At 36.8% G+C, this 16,038-nt stretch overlaps 1 protein-coding gene across 6 annotated transcripts in view; it reads left to right on the top strand.

The window, feature by feature from the left end:
- Positions 1–7,629: 7,629 nt before the first annotated feature.
- LOC116171024 overlaps positions 7,630–16,038 on the top strand; it is a 44,832-nt gene continuing 36,423 nt past the window's right edge. Inside the window, exons 1-2 of one of the 6 annotated variants that reach the window (XM_031487662.1) lie at positions 7,630–7,808; positions 7,865–7,955. In XM_031487662.1, the coding sequence (XP_031343522.1) occupies positions 7,911–7,955 (45 nt within the window). In that variant the 5' untranslated portion in view covers positions 7,630–7,808; positions 7,865–7,910. The other 5 variants (XM_031487656.1, XM_031487660.1, XM_031487658.1 and 2 more) reach the window with 5 other exon arrangements.

Genomic DNA, 16,038 nt, shown 5'->3' with positions numbered 1-16,038 from the left:
TCCAAGGAATAGCCCTTTACATTTTTGCCGCATGTTTAATAAACATTCTGTATATTATACCTATTATACTACTTTTATTACATTAACTGTTAATATACACGTTAAACCTACTATATTTCAATTTAGTAGACGATGTCAACATAACCTCTTAGTCTTACAAAAATTAGCAGCTACTTCCGATTTTTCAGTTTGAATAACGAAATATCGGGTGATTCATTAGAAGTGATGATCGCTTGAATTTCGCGCGTAAGGTTTTAGTGTTTTTTGCATTATTAAATTGACGGTTTGAATTTCGTTAGTAATTTTGTTCTGTCATGACTGTCATTTAAGAAACCAGTGTCGCCGTTAATTGTTGGTTGCCATTTGCGGTTTATTACTTTTTCCATTTTGAACAATGTTTAGAGTTGATGCACTAAAATATGTAAGTAACGTGACTGTGTCTAGTGTTAGTTTATAATTTGTGGTAAAACAGAAGCAGTATTTGTAGATTATAAATAAGTAAATGATTTACTGAAAGCATGATGATACACCACTGCAATTAAATAAATGATCATCAGTTAGTACCAACTTCATCATTTTTTTGATTTTCGGGAAATTCAAACTGTCATCACTTCTAATGAGTCACCCGGTATAAGTAGCATAACCCCAAATTTAGACGAAATGAAGTGAATTTTTAATTAAGATTGGGGAAAATTTAGGGCTTCTCCCGCAATTTTTGTTGTTGAAAACGCTTAATTGGGGTGTCCTCTAGCTACCAAATATCATGCACTACAAAATTTTTTTAGGTGACTACTTAAATTTGTCTTAAAAAGAGGTATATGGGGAAAACTAGACTTTGCCGCTATTTCGGTTGGATTTTTCAAGATGGCGATACACACACAGCTTAACAAAAACTTAGATTACGAGACATGTGTATAAAACATATTAAAAAATTGGATCTACCCGAATAATTACGATCGCGACCCCCCTTTTACGCCAATTACACTGACCTAAAAAGTATGTTTTAAAGACTGAATTTGAAGTTAGAATTTCCCTCGAAATTTCCATACTCCACCATTTAATGCATGAAGTTTGTAATTTTGAAACTTAACCCTTAACTCAAAGCTTCCGATTTCTTACTTTTAAATTGAAATCGCATTCTGGATTAAAATTATTGCAGTAATGTGTAGTCACGTCTGAAATTTAGAACTGTAGTTTCAAGCCTATAACTATTATTACTAGCTTATTTGAAAATCAAATTTACAAATTCAAAGGCTCACTTAAATGACATTCAATATTTGAGGTTTGAATTTTAACTGCTTCGATAGTCCTATGATACTATTATATTCTTCAAAATACAAAAGGTCGAATAAATAATGCGCCAACATGAAATCTTAAATATTAATTTTAAATTAGGTTTCTAGGTACATTTTGTAGTTGACGTTTCATAAAATTTTAAGAATGAAAAGTCTGACCACAGAGAGTATGCTTTAGATTCTAGAGAAAAGTCCTTTGTCAATTATTTATGATTATTTCACCTTTTTCATAGAAAGTAAAAAATCCATTTGGCATTCTTAGAAATAATTTTGTTTCTGTTTGAAATTAAAATTATTTGAAGTACTTAAATGCATATGAATTATGTTATGTTAACGGATTGAAGACAGCGCACCTAAAGCTATGAATTATTCGGCGTTTCGATTTGCCCTCTTTCCTGAAAACACTGACAGTGCTTCCTCATCTACAAGACACAAGCATCGTTCTTAAAAATATGTAGGGTGTTATTATGCTAGGAGGAAGCGAATATGAAAAAAGACAAGCGCGCGATTGAATTTTAAACTAATTATTTAGGTAAAATTTGATTTAGCAAAACGGAAAAGAAAAGAACATCAATTCTAATCCAATTATATCCCCAAACAAAAGGGAGAAACTCAGATTAAAGCAGATACTCTGGATCTATAGATTTCCCATGTGAACGTCGAGGCACACGCCGCTACTGTTGCATTTCGGTAACCGGAGTAGAAAAGCCACGTGCCGACACGTGGTTTTATCCATTCGAACGTCCGTTACTAAAAAGCGAACAAACACCCACCGGCTATTATCTAAGTGATGTTTGATTGAAAATACTTTTAGAAGGCATGTAATTATTGTGTTTTGGCCTTTTATCGGTTTTCAATGTGTTTGCGTTTAGAAGTGGTGGTTGCTTTCTAAATTATAAACTTTGAACATATTTTATTTACAACACACCCTCTTCAAGTTTGATGAAGATGAGTTGCTGAAGAAAGATTTTATTTACCCCTAAAAATTTAATTTTTAAATTAATTTAAAGTTGTACCTTAGTGCTCGAGTACATTATTTAACACGTTAGGCTTTTATTACAAGCCACAGATATTATTAAATGATATGGGTGAGTTAACGAAGGGTTTATGTCCAAAATAATTCCAATGAAACTGAATTTTTAATTGATGTTAAAACACTTTCAGCAGTATTCACACATTTCCCCCTTGTACCTTTCCCTTTACTCTCTTCTACCCTGAAACTTTCCAAAGATGGGTACATATCAAATTTGTTTCATAAGCAAACCGGTGCGATTCATTTTAAGAAGTACGTTCACTATGTAATTGTTATGGATGATCTATCCAAGTAATTTTTAAGTTAACATTTCTTTTGGACGTCTTACCCAGTTACTGTGTAGTCAGGACTTTTACTGTAATCACGTATCTTCACCTTGTAACGGGTAATGGGAGATTGTCTATTTATGTAACAAAATATTGATTCTCGCTTAATGTTCAATTTTTCCAAAAATGTATGCCGACGGCTAGCTCAATGTTACGAATGTTGAGTGCAATTATGTTATAGGAAAGGGGACTTTTTCCTGTATACTTGACAATTTTTGAACTCGTTACACTTCCGCTCGGTATCACTTGATTTCAGTTAACAAAATCAAAATATTTACGTATATTAAACTAAATCACAGTCGCCTTCATTACGTCCCTCCATAGTAGAAAAAAACAATGTGAATTCTATTTCAAAATCCAGTACTAAATTTGTACCAAAACAGTTAATTAAGTGACCACTCCCTTGACTAAAAATGTTACTATCCCCTTACAAACAATTCATAATCTTAAAAAATATATTTTGAGTCCAGCTGGAAGATGTTTATTATTTAATATTAAATTCAATGCAAAATTTCAATAACCTTCTGGAAATCCCGGAACGTTTTATTGAATTTTTGGCTATTTACGTTCATATTAGTTTTTTTTGCCCAAAATGTATCCACGGCTAGCTTAAATTTACCAGAATGCTCTGCTACAAACTCCTAAGGCAAATAACCTATTTATTTTAAAACCTGAAATGCAAAATAATCTCAGACTTAGGGCGGCCCCTGGGGCGGCCGTACACGAGCCGCATTTTGCAGTCCAACCTACCACATAATTGCCGTCGCTGTCCGGCGAACTGAAGTCCCCGTATGAAATACTATACCATATTATACGTACACGGAAGTTCAGGGTAATCAAAAACGCGCATCTGCAGTCAAAGAAAATCTTCCTGTAATCTTAAACACCCGTCAACCTCTCAACTCACTGGCACAGCCAACTTTTGCACGTACTTAAAAAGTCAGGGCTGTATTCAGAAACCGCTGGTCCACACAGAGAATCGAAAAAAAATCAATCCAATAGCGTCGCTTAAACCGTTACATAATTTTCGCATTTCCAAAATTTTGTTTTTTTTTAAATTAAATCATTACACAAAAGGGTAGAACGCCAGGTGTAACCCCTAACAACTTCAGAGGAACAAAGAATTTTAACGAAACTGAAGAGAACTTAAAGTGAAATTGATGGAAACGGCAAAGTCTTATGGGGCCTTTGAGAAAATGTGTAGAGAAACACAAAGTGTATTGGAAGTGAACTTGAAAAAACTTGAGTAGTAAAGGTGGTAGGTAATTACTTCACTTGAAGCACATGAGAAACATTTGTTGAAGGGAGCAGAGCAACTAAATAAATTTAGGAAAGTAACTTAAAGTGACCATGAGAAATATTTTAGAAGAACTTTAGAGGGACAAGAAAAATCTGGAAGGAAGAGAAATTGTAAAGAATTTTATAGGAGCATGAGTTAAACTTGGGAAAAGACAAAGGCGAATTGGAAAATAAAGTTAGGAATAATTTGAGAAAAACTCAAAGGAACATTTAGGAAGACTCGATAAAAAGACACTAACGATAAAGAAATAGGACAAGCATGAAGGCAATGTGAAGAGAATTTAAGAAAGATCGTATAACTACTTACAATTGCCGACTGGATCGAAAGTGACTAAACGGCTACTGGTACCAAATCTCCTTAGAATTTGAAGACTCCGGGGAAAATTTTAAATATAGCGAAACGTTGGGGAGTTGCTATCGTGTTGTACCACTTTTTAAAGAAAATGGAAAGTTTTAGTTTCTTTTTCGTACACTTACTTTAATTAACGTAAAAGTGTTCTATTGTGAAATATATAATGAGCTTATATGCAGCTTCTTATTCGAAAATCGTTCACAGTAGTGCAATGTAAATTCGCTCGAAACTAAATAATTGCTCTTTTTTATCTCGTAATCGGAAGAATGTTGCTTCACATTCGCATTGTCGTGGTACATATGGTAGCTGATACGCATCACACCACAATCAGCAGTAAAATCAACACGTTTTCCCCCACGCACTACGAGAAATCATCCCGACCGTCGAACAGGGCTCGGACAGCGAACTTGCATTAGAATTCATTCTACTGCGACCTGTTCTATATTAAGCCGAGCTTTCCTATAGTGAGGGATTACCACGAAGAATCCAAACTGTCCTATAGTAAGGCAATCGGCGACACCGAGCTCCCCATGGTGAGGCGCCGTTGCCATGAATCGTTAATTATAAATATACCATACCAAACAACCATAACATAACTCAAAGTTCGGATCAAGTTTTTCAGCCTAATTGAACGCGACTCGAAAAACTTCTTTGATTTAAAACATGCCCTCGTCCTATAAGTTTAGGCGCATTTTTTTTTAAATACGCTATTATATTTGTTATAGCTGGCTGGCTGGATGGCTGTATGGCTGAGATCTCAGCAAATACAATTGATAGAAACTTTAAATTTTCACTAAAAGCTTTCTGTTATAGTGTAGATGTGCAGGCTCTAGTCTATTTTGAGTTAGATTACTCTTGAGATCGATAATTTTAAACATTGCTAATAAAATACTGATCTGCATTACCAAAAATGCGCTTTCATCATGCATATGCTGATTTACAACTTGTTTAATTGGGCCACGAATTCAACCAAACCGCGTTACGCACTTGAAACTTTATTGCGATATTGGATGGTTATACTCTTGCGCTTCTACCAAATAAACCACTTACTTTCTTTGCGAACTTTAAACTTCCATAAAATTCCGAACTTATGATTCCCGGTCAAAGCGATTTAACTTTTTGAATACGGGACCTTAAATCGGTCACTTTTGATAGAACAACTATCTGGTCACCCAAACGGTTAACACGCGAATCCTTTAGAGGACCGTACTGGTCGCCTTCAATGCCAAAACGCGAATATCTCTCTTAACTACCTAGTAAACTTTTGAACTCCTACAAGGTTATCACTTAAAATGGTGTCTTTTGTATTCCTATTCCTAAAGGACAGTCAAAGATTTTACTCGATTCAAAACGCAAATTTGTTTCGGAGAACACTGCAGAACCTTGACATTTTACAGCTGAAAAATTCGACTGCGCTACAAAAGCACCTGCAGACGTCAAAATGACAATTATTAGATAATGTGCATCATTAGAACTGTATTAAACCAGTATAACTATATAACAGTTATAATATTGTAACATAACGGCGCCATCGTGGGGTACAATGAAGAGAATAGGACATCCGCGAAAACATAATTAATTAAGTAATTCTTATACTAATATTACCTTGCGGAAGTTTGCTGAAATTCCAAATCTAATACCATGGTTTGGTTGAACTCCATTAAATACGCATATGATCTTAATTGATTGAATATAGCAAACACTATCAAATTCTGTGTTCCTCTACAGACTTCTGGATGTAAGATATTAGCTGGATTCATAAAAAGAAATACAAAAAGAAAAAAATTGCAATCCCTACCTCACGTCCATGCGAAATTTGATCCTTATCTACATACAATCTTTACCGCATAATGAATTACCGGTACATTCTTCTGTTGTAAAGTAACGGTATTACTGAAATTAAATGCAAAATTCGCAATCCATAACACAAAATAACCAAAATCCTTTGCTTGGATTTGCTTCTTATCAATTAAAACAGTACAAAATCTGCATCTGGAAATAATTCTCCTAGGTCGGTTTCTTTGGGAATATTAAAACTAGTTCAAACCACATTTTTATACAAATTCCTAAAAATAATCGACCACTACTTTTATACGCATCAAAAAAGTTAAAATAACTTACAGTAATTGATGTGGGTAATAATCTTTTCTGATAACAAATATTTGCCCTTAGACAAAAGATCGCTCCTGTAGTGTACAGCTGAACTTCTTGCACTGTCCCGGTAACACTATCTTCCGGATGAATGTCAAAACACTTTTTGCTACTTGATAAATTTTTTCAAACAACAATTTAACCTACCTAAGATAGGTAGTACTTAATCGCTCGAGAAATTATCTATTATTATGCGAAATAATAAAATTCTTACACCGAAATAATACGTGCGAACTGTTTGAAAGGTTAACCTCGTCTGTTGCCTAAAATCCCCGCACACAAGGCCTAACCAATGCTTATCTTAAAATGAAATACTTTTGTTCAGGTTCGCCATGAAGCGGTACATGTGTATATTTCCCTGTTTACTAAAAATACAAACTCAAAACCAATTTTTTGAAACCGGCTAGGCGACCACCTGTTACAACATTAACCTAAAGTTTGCATAAAGGTGTTGAATGAAGTCCGAAAAACATATGCGACATACGGAATCGTTTCTGGTCCCCTTTAGGAGGGGATCATTTTATATTTTCATATGCATTGGCACATACTAAGTCAGACTGACAGGCACAAATGGTCGTGGAAGTAATGCCAAAGCCCAATATTTGTTAAAAGAATGAAAATTATAGTGTTCCCAGAAAGAAAAAGCAAGTTATCGGGTTTCGCATAAAATTCATAAGCTCTTCTCCATGGATTTGCCACAGTATGTAAATAAAGGTGACAAAAGGGAATACAGAGAACCATGCAAGATGAATTTGGTTTTATATAGTGGATAGTGCTGGAAAATAAAGACTAAATGAACCGTCGGGGATTTTGCTGTGATTTTAAATTGCAATGTCCCAAAGCTGAAACAATGTACAGTTCGCCCATTGTTAATGCTGGAGATAATAATCAATTCATGGTATTCCTCTTGAAAAATTGGAAACATTAACGTGGAAATATGCGAGTGATTCCTCATTCGTGATGTCGAAAGAATGCCTTGAAGACATTGTAACGGAACGCTAACAGATGAATTGATTGAACAATTAAAATGCACCTCAACAAGTTAATTCGCAAATATTCAACAAATTTCAACGCGCACTCTATTGGTCGATGATAAATGCGCGTCTACATATTACCTTATTTGAGGCTTCACATCATTCTGTTGGATTTGCCGAGCTAACTAGATTTGTCCTCACTTTATAAAGACAAAGTATCAGAATTATTGCAAATGATGTTAGCGGCTGAAACCGCCACTAAGTGCATTAGAGTGGTCTGGCTCTCGACTTGCTATAAAAGTCACTCTCGGAGTCAACTCCAAGTAGTCTTTTCGCGGTTTCCTAGTGCAAAAGATGCACATTTACAATCAGTTGAAAGTTAGTGAAATATGGTTTCCTAATGGAGTACGTACCTTCTAACGCTTTGTTTCTAGCCAGCAACGCCAGGAGAACGTCAGGATTTGGTGGTCCTTCGAGGGGATGGGGCGCCATAATCTGACTGCCAGCAGATGTAAGTCCTTGCACGTGAGTTAAAGCTCTAGATTGTTCTAATAATGACATTTTCACCGCATATACACACGCGCCGATTTGTACAATTTAAGGCTACATATATCATTAATTTCAACTTATTGACGTTAGAGTTTCCCTAGTAAAGTATGAAACGAGTTCGCCCTCACTTTCATTAGAACAATCGAAGCAAATTATTGACATCTTTGTATTATATTTTACGCGCGACAATTACGCATGGAAGTGCATTATCTAATTGTTTTAGAAAGAAATGTTTAACATACTTTGCGAAGTGCATTATAAATCGAATGCACGGATTCTGGCGAGTATATATTCTCAATTACTAAGTTCGCCGAGTTCGTTTAATTTCACTAAGTGTTTCACCCCGGACCCTGAGATTCACTGGAATAAGAAAGCAACCCCTCTACGGCATGGCGAACGACGCCATTATTGAATATCAGTCTTGATTATCAAAATGTGACGTCACGGGACGCCCGGCGTCGGCGCAAAATTCTGTGACACTCCCCCGACGGACTCGGCGTGGTGCCCCGACATTTCTTCGAATGAGATATCTTTAACAACGCTACATAAAATCATTGTTAAACAAATTATAAACTTCCTAACTGACTTTCCCCGACTATAATATAAATTAAAGGCGTGTTTGTCAGCAAACTTTTAGTTAACATTTTGAAACAAACTAATTTACTTTTAGTTAGGGCAGAATTAATTTTACAACCGTAATAAAGTTTTCCTAAGTTAATATTTGCGAATAAATTAATCTTTTAAGCAATATTTTCACGCTTCCAATTAATACTCTGCGTAAACTCAAAGGAAACCTTTTCTCGAGAGGCTTTCGCGTATAGGCGGTAGGGATATGTTTATAAAATATATAATATCACAAATATGTCGATGAATATTTCTGGGTGTGGTTGTGGCGGCGGTGGCGGTATAGCATTGGGGCGGCGTCGTCATAGTAACACCACTTCATCGACATACTATGAAAAATCCCCAAGCGCTGAAAAACGTAATCAATAGTCATAATTCTGTCAGGACTCTAAAAAGCTTCCATTTTAGGAAAAAAAAACTGCTCCGAACAAAAGCTTTTCACGTTAATACACATGCTTTTAGTAAAAGGAAAACACATTGAAAGCTTTTATTGGAGAATGCTCTTTTTGGGTTGTAGAAATACATTTTTGTTCAATAGTAGTGATGTGTGGAATCGTGCCAAAATATGATTCTAGTCCAACGTCGTTTTCATTAGTAGGTAATATAGCCGGGAACGGCTACACATTTACCGAGATCGTTTGATTTATTTTAATGAGCCAAGAAGTGGAGAAATGGATTACCGCGATTAATTGTAGTACTTTCTAGGTTGGCAATTTCGCCCACTTGTTACATCTACTTCAATTACACAAAAATGATTAAAGCATCTTCTCTTATTATGAGGATATATGGATGTACAACTTCAAAGAAACATTGAATTTGTTTCAGAAAAATTTCCGAAAATTAATTGGGGATGAAACAAAAATGCGGAGAGGGGTTCCCATTCTTTTATAGAAGTTTTGGTAGAGATGGAAACATTCGTCGAAGTGAATTACTGTTTTTCGTTGTATTCTAAGGATTTTATCAATGAAATAAGATCAAACATTTAGAAAATTTGTCTGGTTCTAAATGAATGTTTATACGAAAATTAGATACGAAGAAAATATTCTTAAATGCCAATTGTTCTGCTGTAGCAGAAGCTAGCTGTGGGATTTGAAGCACGGCGACCCCTAGGTACTGCTTTTTTGTGTTAATTATTGCTGTTGTAATGAAGCATCTATTTTCCCCCTTGAAGCTTACATACCTTCTATGATCACTCTGTAGATGAACACCCGGTATCTAGAACCGTTTTAAGTTGGGCGCTTCGTTATGAAAAGGGTCGTGCCGAAAGTACTTGTTCCGCCCGAAAGCTTTTGTCATTTAAAAGACGAGAGAGAATTAATACTTTAGAATCTTGGTCGCGTTGTTTTAGTTTCCTATGTTAAATTTAAAAGGAGCATTAAAGCTGCAAGGCCATGCAGGTTTACGCCGCCATCGGTTAGATAAGAAACCATTGGACTGTCTAATTTTGGAGTTTAATTTTTGCCATTGAAGTGAGTATAATAATTAAAGGTAGTTGATTAAATGAGATGCAGCCAACAGCCTCCGATTAAATCGTGAGGGGTCTCAAAAGAAGCTGTCTTTATTAGTTTAAATGTTAAGACCAATTCCAGAATTTCCGGACGGATGTAATTAATACACCGTGTCGGCTAAAAAACCGTCGATCCCTCCATATATAAATAACCTTATAAAAGGTAAACGCTTAATTTCGAGGCGCTCTTTTTTGGTTTTGGGTGTTTTAACGTAAGATCTTTCCGCAGTTCTGTTCGTAAGTACCGTTTTTTAGCTTTTCCGTAAATTTACTTTGGCAACCGTACGTTATCTACATTATGGATTGGAAGTTTGCAAGCCACGTTAGCTTTTTTTCCACCGTTCCGTTAAAGGTAAATGTTTGCCATTTTTTCCGTTAACTATGGGGGGGGGGCGGTGCTTTCTTGCTTGTTATTTTGTTTTTCGTTTAACTGCGTGCGAACTATCGAAGTTCATCACACTGTTGTATATTGTGTGATAATCGCGCTAATTAAGTTATTGGAGTTTTTAATTCAATAAAGCGCTAAGAAGTTACATTGTTTGATATTTCTATAACCTATGTGCAATTATCTTTTTAGTTCCAACATTGTAGTGCAGCCGCAGAAGAAAGTCCCTTATATTTGCTAATTTAGACAAGTTCATAGTTCCCATAAACACAAAGATGGAGTTGCATAAAGTGAAGAAGTGAAATATTAACGCCTGTAACGGGTTACGTTACGAATGCCAAGCGTTTTCCGCTTTCGGGCAACAGACAATTCTAACTCGAAGGTTCTTAGTGCATTTCTAATCACTATAGAATGTGCACAACTCTTGTGCAGATAAAGCGCATTTTTTTAAACCGAAATAGCTTAGTAAATGGTTGGGTTCTAAGATAGTAACATGCTATATTTATCGATGTTTACTTTCTTGGTAGATGATTAATGAGGAGGGGGCTCTTTCCACACAAACATTAGTGCAATTTCCCTTAAGTACCTTCCTCTAACATTTTCGAGATATTCACAATTAAGTTTTGAAATCATCAGTAGATATGTCTCGTCCTGACGTTCCGCTTGCCCTTGATGAGTGCCCTCTTCCGACACTTCGTTTTCAAGATATTCCCTTCGAAATCACCAATAGATGTGCCTCGAGATATAAGGAATTATTTCCGATTACTGTAAGGGGTCGAAGAGAAGGACTATGGTGTGTAGAAATTAATTCCTTTCTGTCGTTGAGATCTTCCATTAGAGTACCATGAAGGATAAAACTACGTCCCCCCCCTCCTCCAATCTCCTCTTTTGATAAGGGGTCGGGGCAGAAAGAGTTCCTTTTGTAAAATTACCCCCCCCCCCCTCGGTCACACGGTCAAAGTAGTCGAGCGGGTAAGGATAGTTTGTACAAATCAATTCAATTGACCCTTCATTACACTACCATTCAGAAGGATTTAATGATTGAAACTTCTTGACGGAACATATAGGTACATTGGTGGTGTAAAAACTTTCAGTGTGAATATCTGTGTGTCGGAGGTTAGATCTGGACTCACTGGCGATATTTAAAAGTTTAAGTGCAAATATCTCTCGAACGGATAGTGTTTTAGAAAAGTATCCTTAAATAGAAATACCCGCAATTGCATTTTCGGATCCGCTACAAAAATTCTAGACACGTTTCATGTAAATGTCCTATAACTATCTTTTTTTTTTTTAGTAAAATAACTCGACTGCTTTAAGTATAGTAAAGTACTCTTGATCCCTTGGACGTCTGTGAGACAATTCTCCAGATTTTGTGGTACGTCACATAAGTTACGTTGCACGGTTTGGGCTGGACAGTTACATAATATGTGTTCTACAGACATGGCATTATTACATAAATCACACAGTGGAGGGTTCTCGCCTTTTAAAAGGTAAGTATGTGTAATTGCAGTATGTCCCATTCTAAGCCGGTGGAGACGCACACTTTCTTGACGTGGTAAGTTTAACGCTGGTGATGTTGTTACAACACTGGGCTTAATTTGAGTTAAAAAGGTATTGTTTTCTTGCCATGATTGTTGCCACAGTTCTTTCATGCGTTGCAATATGTACACTTTTTGATCACTTTTTTTAATTTCAGAACATCTATTTCTATTTCCGAGGCTGCTCTTTTTGCGGCCCGATCTGCAACTTCATTTCCTAAAATTCCTACATGTGCCGGTATCCATACAAACGTCACCACAGTGCCATTGTCTGCAATTGCAATAACCGTTTCTTGACACATTTTAGTTAAAATATCCGCCGAAGCAAGATTCTGCAGGCTTGTCAAAGAGCTTAAGGAGTCACTAGCTATTACAACTGATTGGAGATTTGGATTTATTTCACAGTATCGCAAAGCTTGCCAAATGGCATATTGTTCTGCAGTAAAAATCGATGCTTTTGGAGATAATGACCACGCGTATGCTATTTTCCCTATTGCAATAGAACACCCAACACCATATTCAGTTCGTGATCCATCCGTATAGAATGTTACATCCGGGGAAAGCTCTGCCAAAATTTCGAATAGCCTTCTTTTCATTTCTGCAGGTAGGTGGTTTTGCTTAGCCCACACAGTGAGGTCGAGACGGATGTTTATACTTGGATATAACCAGGGAGGTGTTTCTCTGATCTGATAGTATCAGGATATACCGAGCATGCTGACATATTAGTTTCTTGTTCAATTTCATTTGCTCTGATACAAAGAGGTCTTGTAATTGTTGGTTTTTGCTGATAGCTATTATCGATCTCGGTAAGCATAACGTAGTTTCTGTGCTGGTGATTTACTCTGATTACGAGGGTGTAGGTCAATATCATTTTCGTTCTTCTTATGTACAACGGTTCAACACTAGACTCACAGTAGAGACTCATAACAGGTGTAGTGGGGAATGCACCGAGACAATATCTCAGTCCAAAATTGTGTACAGTATCAAGCTTTCTTAACAAGGATGGTCTGGCCGAGGAATAGGCAACACAAGCATAGTTGTGACATTACTAGACTTTTATAAATGCGTATTAAGATACGCGTATCCGCTCCCCAGCGTGTCGATGAAAGGAATTTTATCACATTCAGCCTAGATTTACACTTCCGCACGAGACAAGCAATGTGCTGTTTCCAATTGAGTTTTGAGTCCAAAATCATACCGAGAAATTTGTGCGATACTACACATGGAATGGGTTCACCAGCAATAAACAAAAGAGGATCGTAATGAGGTCTTCGTAATCTGCAAAAATGCATACATTTAGTTTTAGAACGTGATAGAACAAAACAACAAAACCTAAAACTTAATGTTGATCCCTGAGGGATTCCATTTTCAAGCAATTGTCGCTCGGAGAGAGTATTTCCTACACGAACATGACACCACCCATCAGATAAGAAGGATTCTATGAAACGTGGTAAGTTCCCTCTAAAACCCCAACTGTACAATTGATGCAAGATATTGTATCTTCAGGCCATATCGTATGCCTTCTCAATATCGAAAAATATTGCCACCGCATGCTGTCTAGATTTAAATGAATTTTGTATATAGTTTTTCACAAATGTAAGTTGGTCAACTGTCGATCGATTTTTACGGAAACCCATCTGGTATGGCACTAATAGGTTATATTTTTCAAACCACCAGGAGAGACGTGAATTTACCATTCTTTCTAGGACCTTTCCAAGACAGCACGTGAGACTTATAGGTCTATACGACGATGGCGTTAATGGATCCTTCCCTTCCTTAAGAATAGGGACGATTACCGCTGATTTCCAACAGTTGGGGTAGTCACCTTCTTGCCAGAGTTTGTTATAGATTGCAAGCAAAGCTTGTTTAACTCTCGCAGGTAAATGCTGTATCATTTGGTAATTTATCATGTCAGGACCAGGGGCAGATTTCTTAGCGAATTTTAAGGCTTCCTCTAATTCAAAAAACTGAAATGGGGCATTATATGCTAGGTCGTTATCACCTTCAAAATTAAGTGCTACTTCTCTTTCTAACTTGATTAATTTAAAGTCTGCACTATAGTTCTCTGTGCTACTGATATTTGCGAAATATTGGACCATTGTATTCGCTATTTCCATTGAATTTGTTGTAATATCAGCGCCATCAGTTCTCAGGTGAGTTATTTGTCGGTGTGAAGATCTGCCTTTGATTGCCCTCACCTTATTCCACACTTCTGATGGTGGAGAATCAGTCATTAGTGATGATACATACTCCGTCCAAGATTTTCTTCTCGCGTCCAACATGAGCCTTCGGGACCTTGCTCTGGCACGTTTGTACGCAATAAGGTTTTCTACAACAGGAACTCTCTTGTATGCGTCTAAAGCACGTTTTTTTTCTTTTATCGCAGTAGCTATTTCAGCATTCCACCACGGTACGCGTCTCCGCATTGTTTCACCTCCCCCTATCGGTATGCTTTCATTTGCAGCTTGCTGTATGATGTTGGTAATTAATTCAATGCTGACTTCAAACTGCCCTTCAACCGCCATTAGCACTTTGTTTTCAAACTGTTCCCAATTTGCCCTAGACAATATCCAGTATCGTGAAATTTGCTGATTGGTTTTCGCAGTATTTATTTTTACTTCACAGGGATAGTGGTCGCTATTGTATAGATCTTCTAGTACTGTCCACCTCAACATATCACTAATAGCGGATGAGCTAATAGCCAGATCAATCGCAGAGAAAGCACCCGACCGAGCTGCAATATGTGTCGCAGATCCATTATTCAACAGTGTTATGTCTCGACTCTCCAGTAAATTTTCCACCGCTTCACCACGGTTATCCAGTCTTGTAGAGCCCCATAGAGGGTTATGTGCGTTAAAGTCACCTACTATAATAAATGGGGTTGGAAGTTGACGGACAACATTCCATATGTTTGCAGTGTGTACCTGTTCATCGGGGGCTAAATATATACTGCAAATAGTTATTTTGATAGGGATCAGAATTTGAATAGCAACCACTTGCAATGGTGTATTAACTTGAATTTGGTTAAATGGAAAATGTTCTTTAATAATTATAGCAACTCCCCCATGAGCCCTTTGGCCCGTGTTTTAAATCTTTCCTTACTATAGAGTAATTTCGTAGGCAGTATGGCTAATTTAAGCTCACAAAGATGGTGTATGATACCATTACAATTCCAATGGATGATAGCTTCATCCATAGTAGTGTAGTTTAATTGGAGAAAGATACAAAAATAAATATAAAATTATTTCTCTGAGGGTGGTTTTCTTGGTCTACCCTTCTGCCACCCTGGTTTTCTCTTTGCGGGCGCTCTGTTTTCATCCTCAGACGTTGTGTCTAAATGATCATTTCCTCTTTTAGAGGCATTTGTTGAGACCGAGTCTGATCTCGATCTGGATGGGACAGTAAAATCGCTTATTGATTTTGATTGATTTACAGCTGCAAAAATTGTATTATTAATTATTATATTTTCCATACGCGGTAACATCTGTTTAATGAGATCTTCTACTTTAGTCGGAGTCGTCACCGCTGCAGTGTAGGACATATTCGGTTTAGGCGTGTTAATTAATACTTTTTTCTTTGCTTCTACATATGACACTTTTTCAAGGGTTTTAATTTTTTGTATTGCGCATTCACGTTTATACGACGGACAGTTTTTATAACCAGCAGAGTGTGGACCTTCACAGTTCACACACTTTTTGGGTTCTTCACAAGGTGGATCATGTGGAGATTTTCCACACGCGCATCTTTTCTCAACTTTACATTTTTCAGCAACATGTCCAAATAGTTGACAATTAAAGCATCTGATTGGTGGAGGTATAAATGGCCTGACATTGAAACTATAAAAGGCTGCTCTAATCTTTGTTGGTAAATTTGGAGTGTTGAATGTAAGTACATGACTGGGTGTGTCAACTAATACGCCATCTTTTTTAGTTTTCAGCCGTCTAACCGGTGTTACTCCAATATGCCTCACTTCTTCCAGTATTTCCTCTATTGTACAGTTTAAGA

Source organism: Photinus pyralis, unplaced genomic scaffold (genome assembly GCF_008802855.1).
Source record: "Photinus pyralis isolate 1611_PpyrPB1 unplaced genomic scaffold, Ppyr1.3 Ppyr1.4_LG5, whole genome shotgun sequence".
NCBI classification, from domain to species: Eukaryota; Metazoa; Arthropoda; class Insecta; order Coleoptera; family Lampyridae; genus Photinus; species Photinus pyralis.
This window is presented reverse-complemented; position numbering and strand designations above follow the sequence as displayed.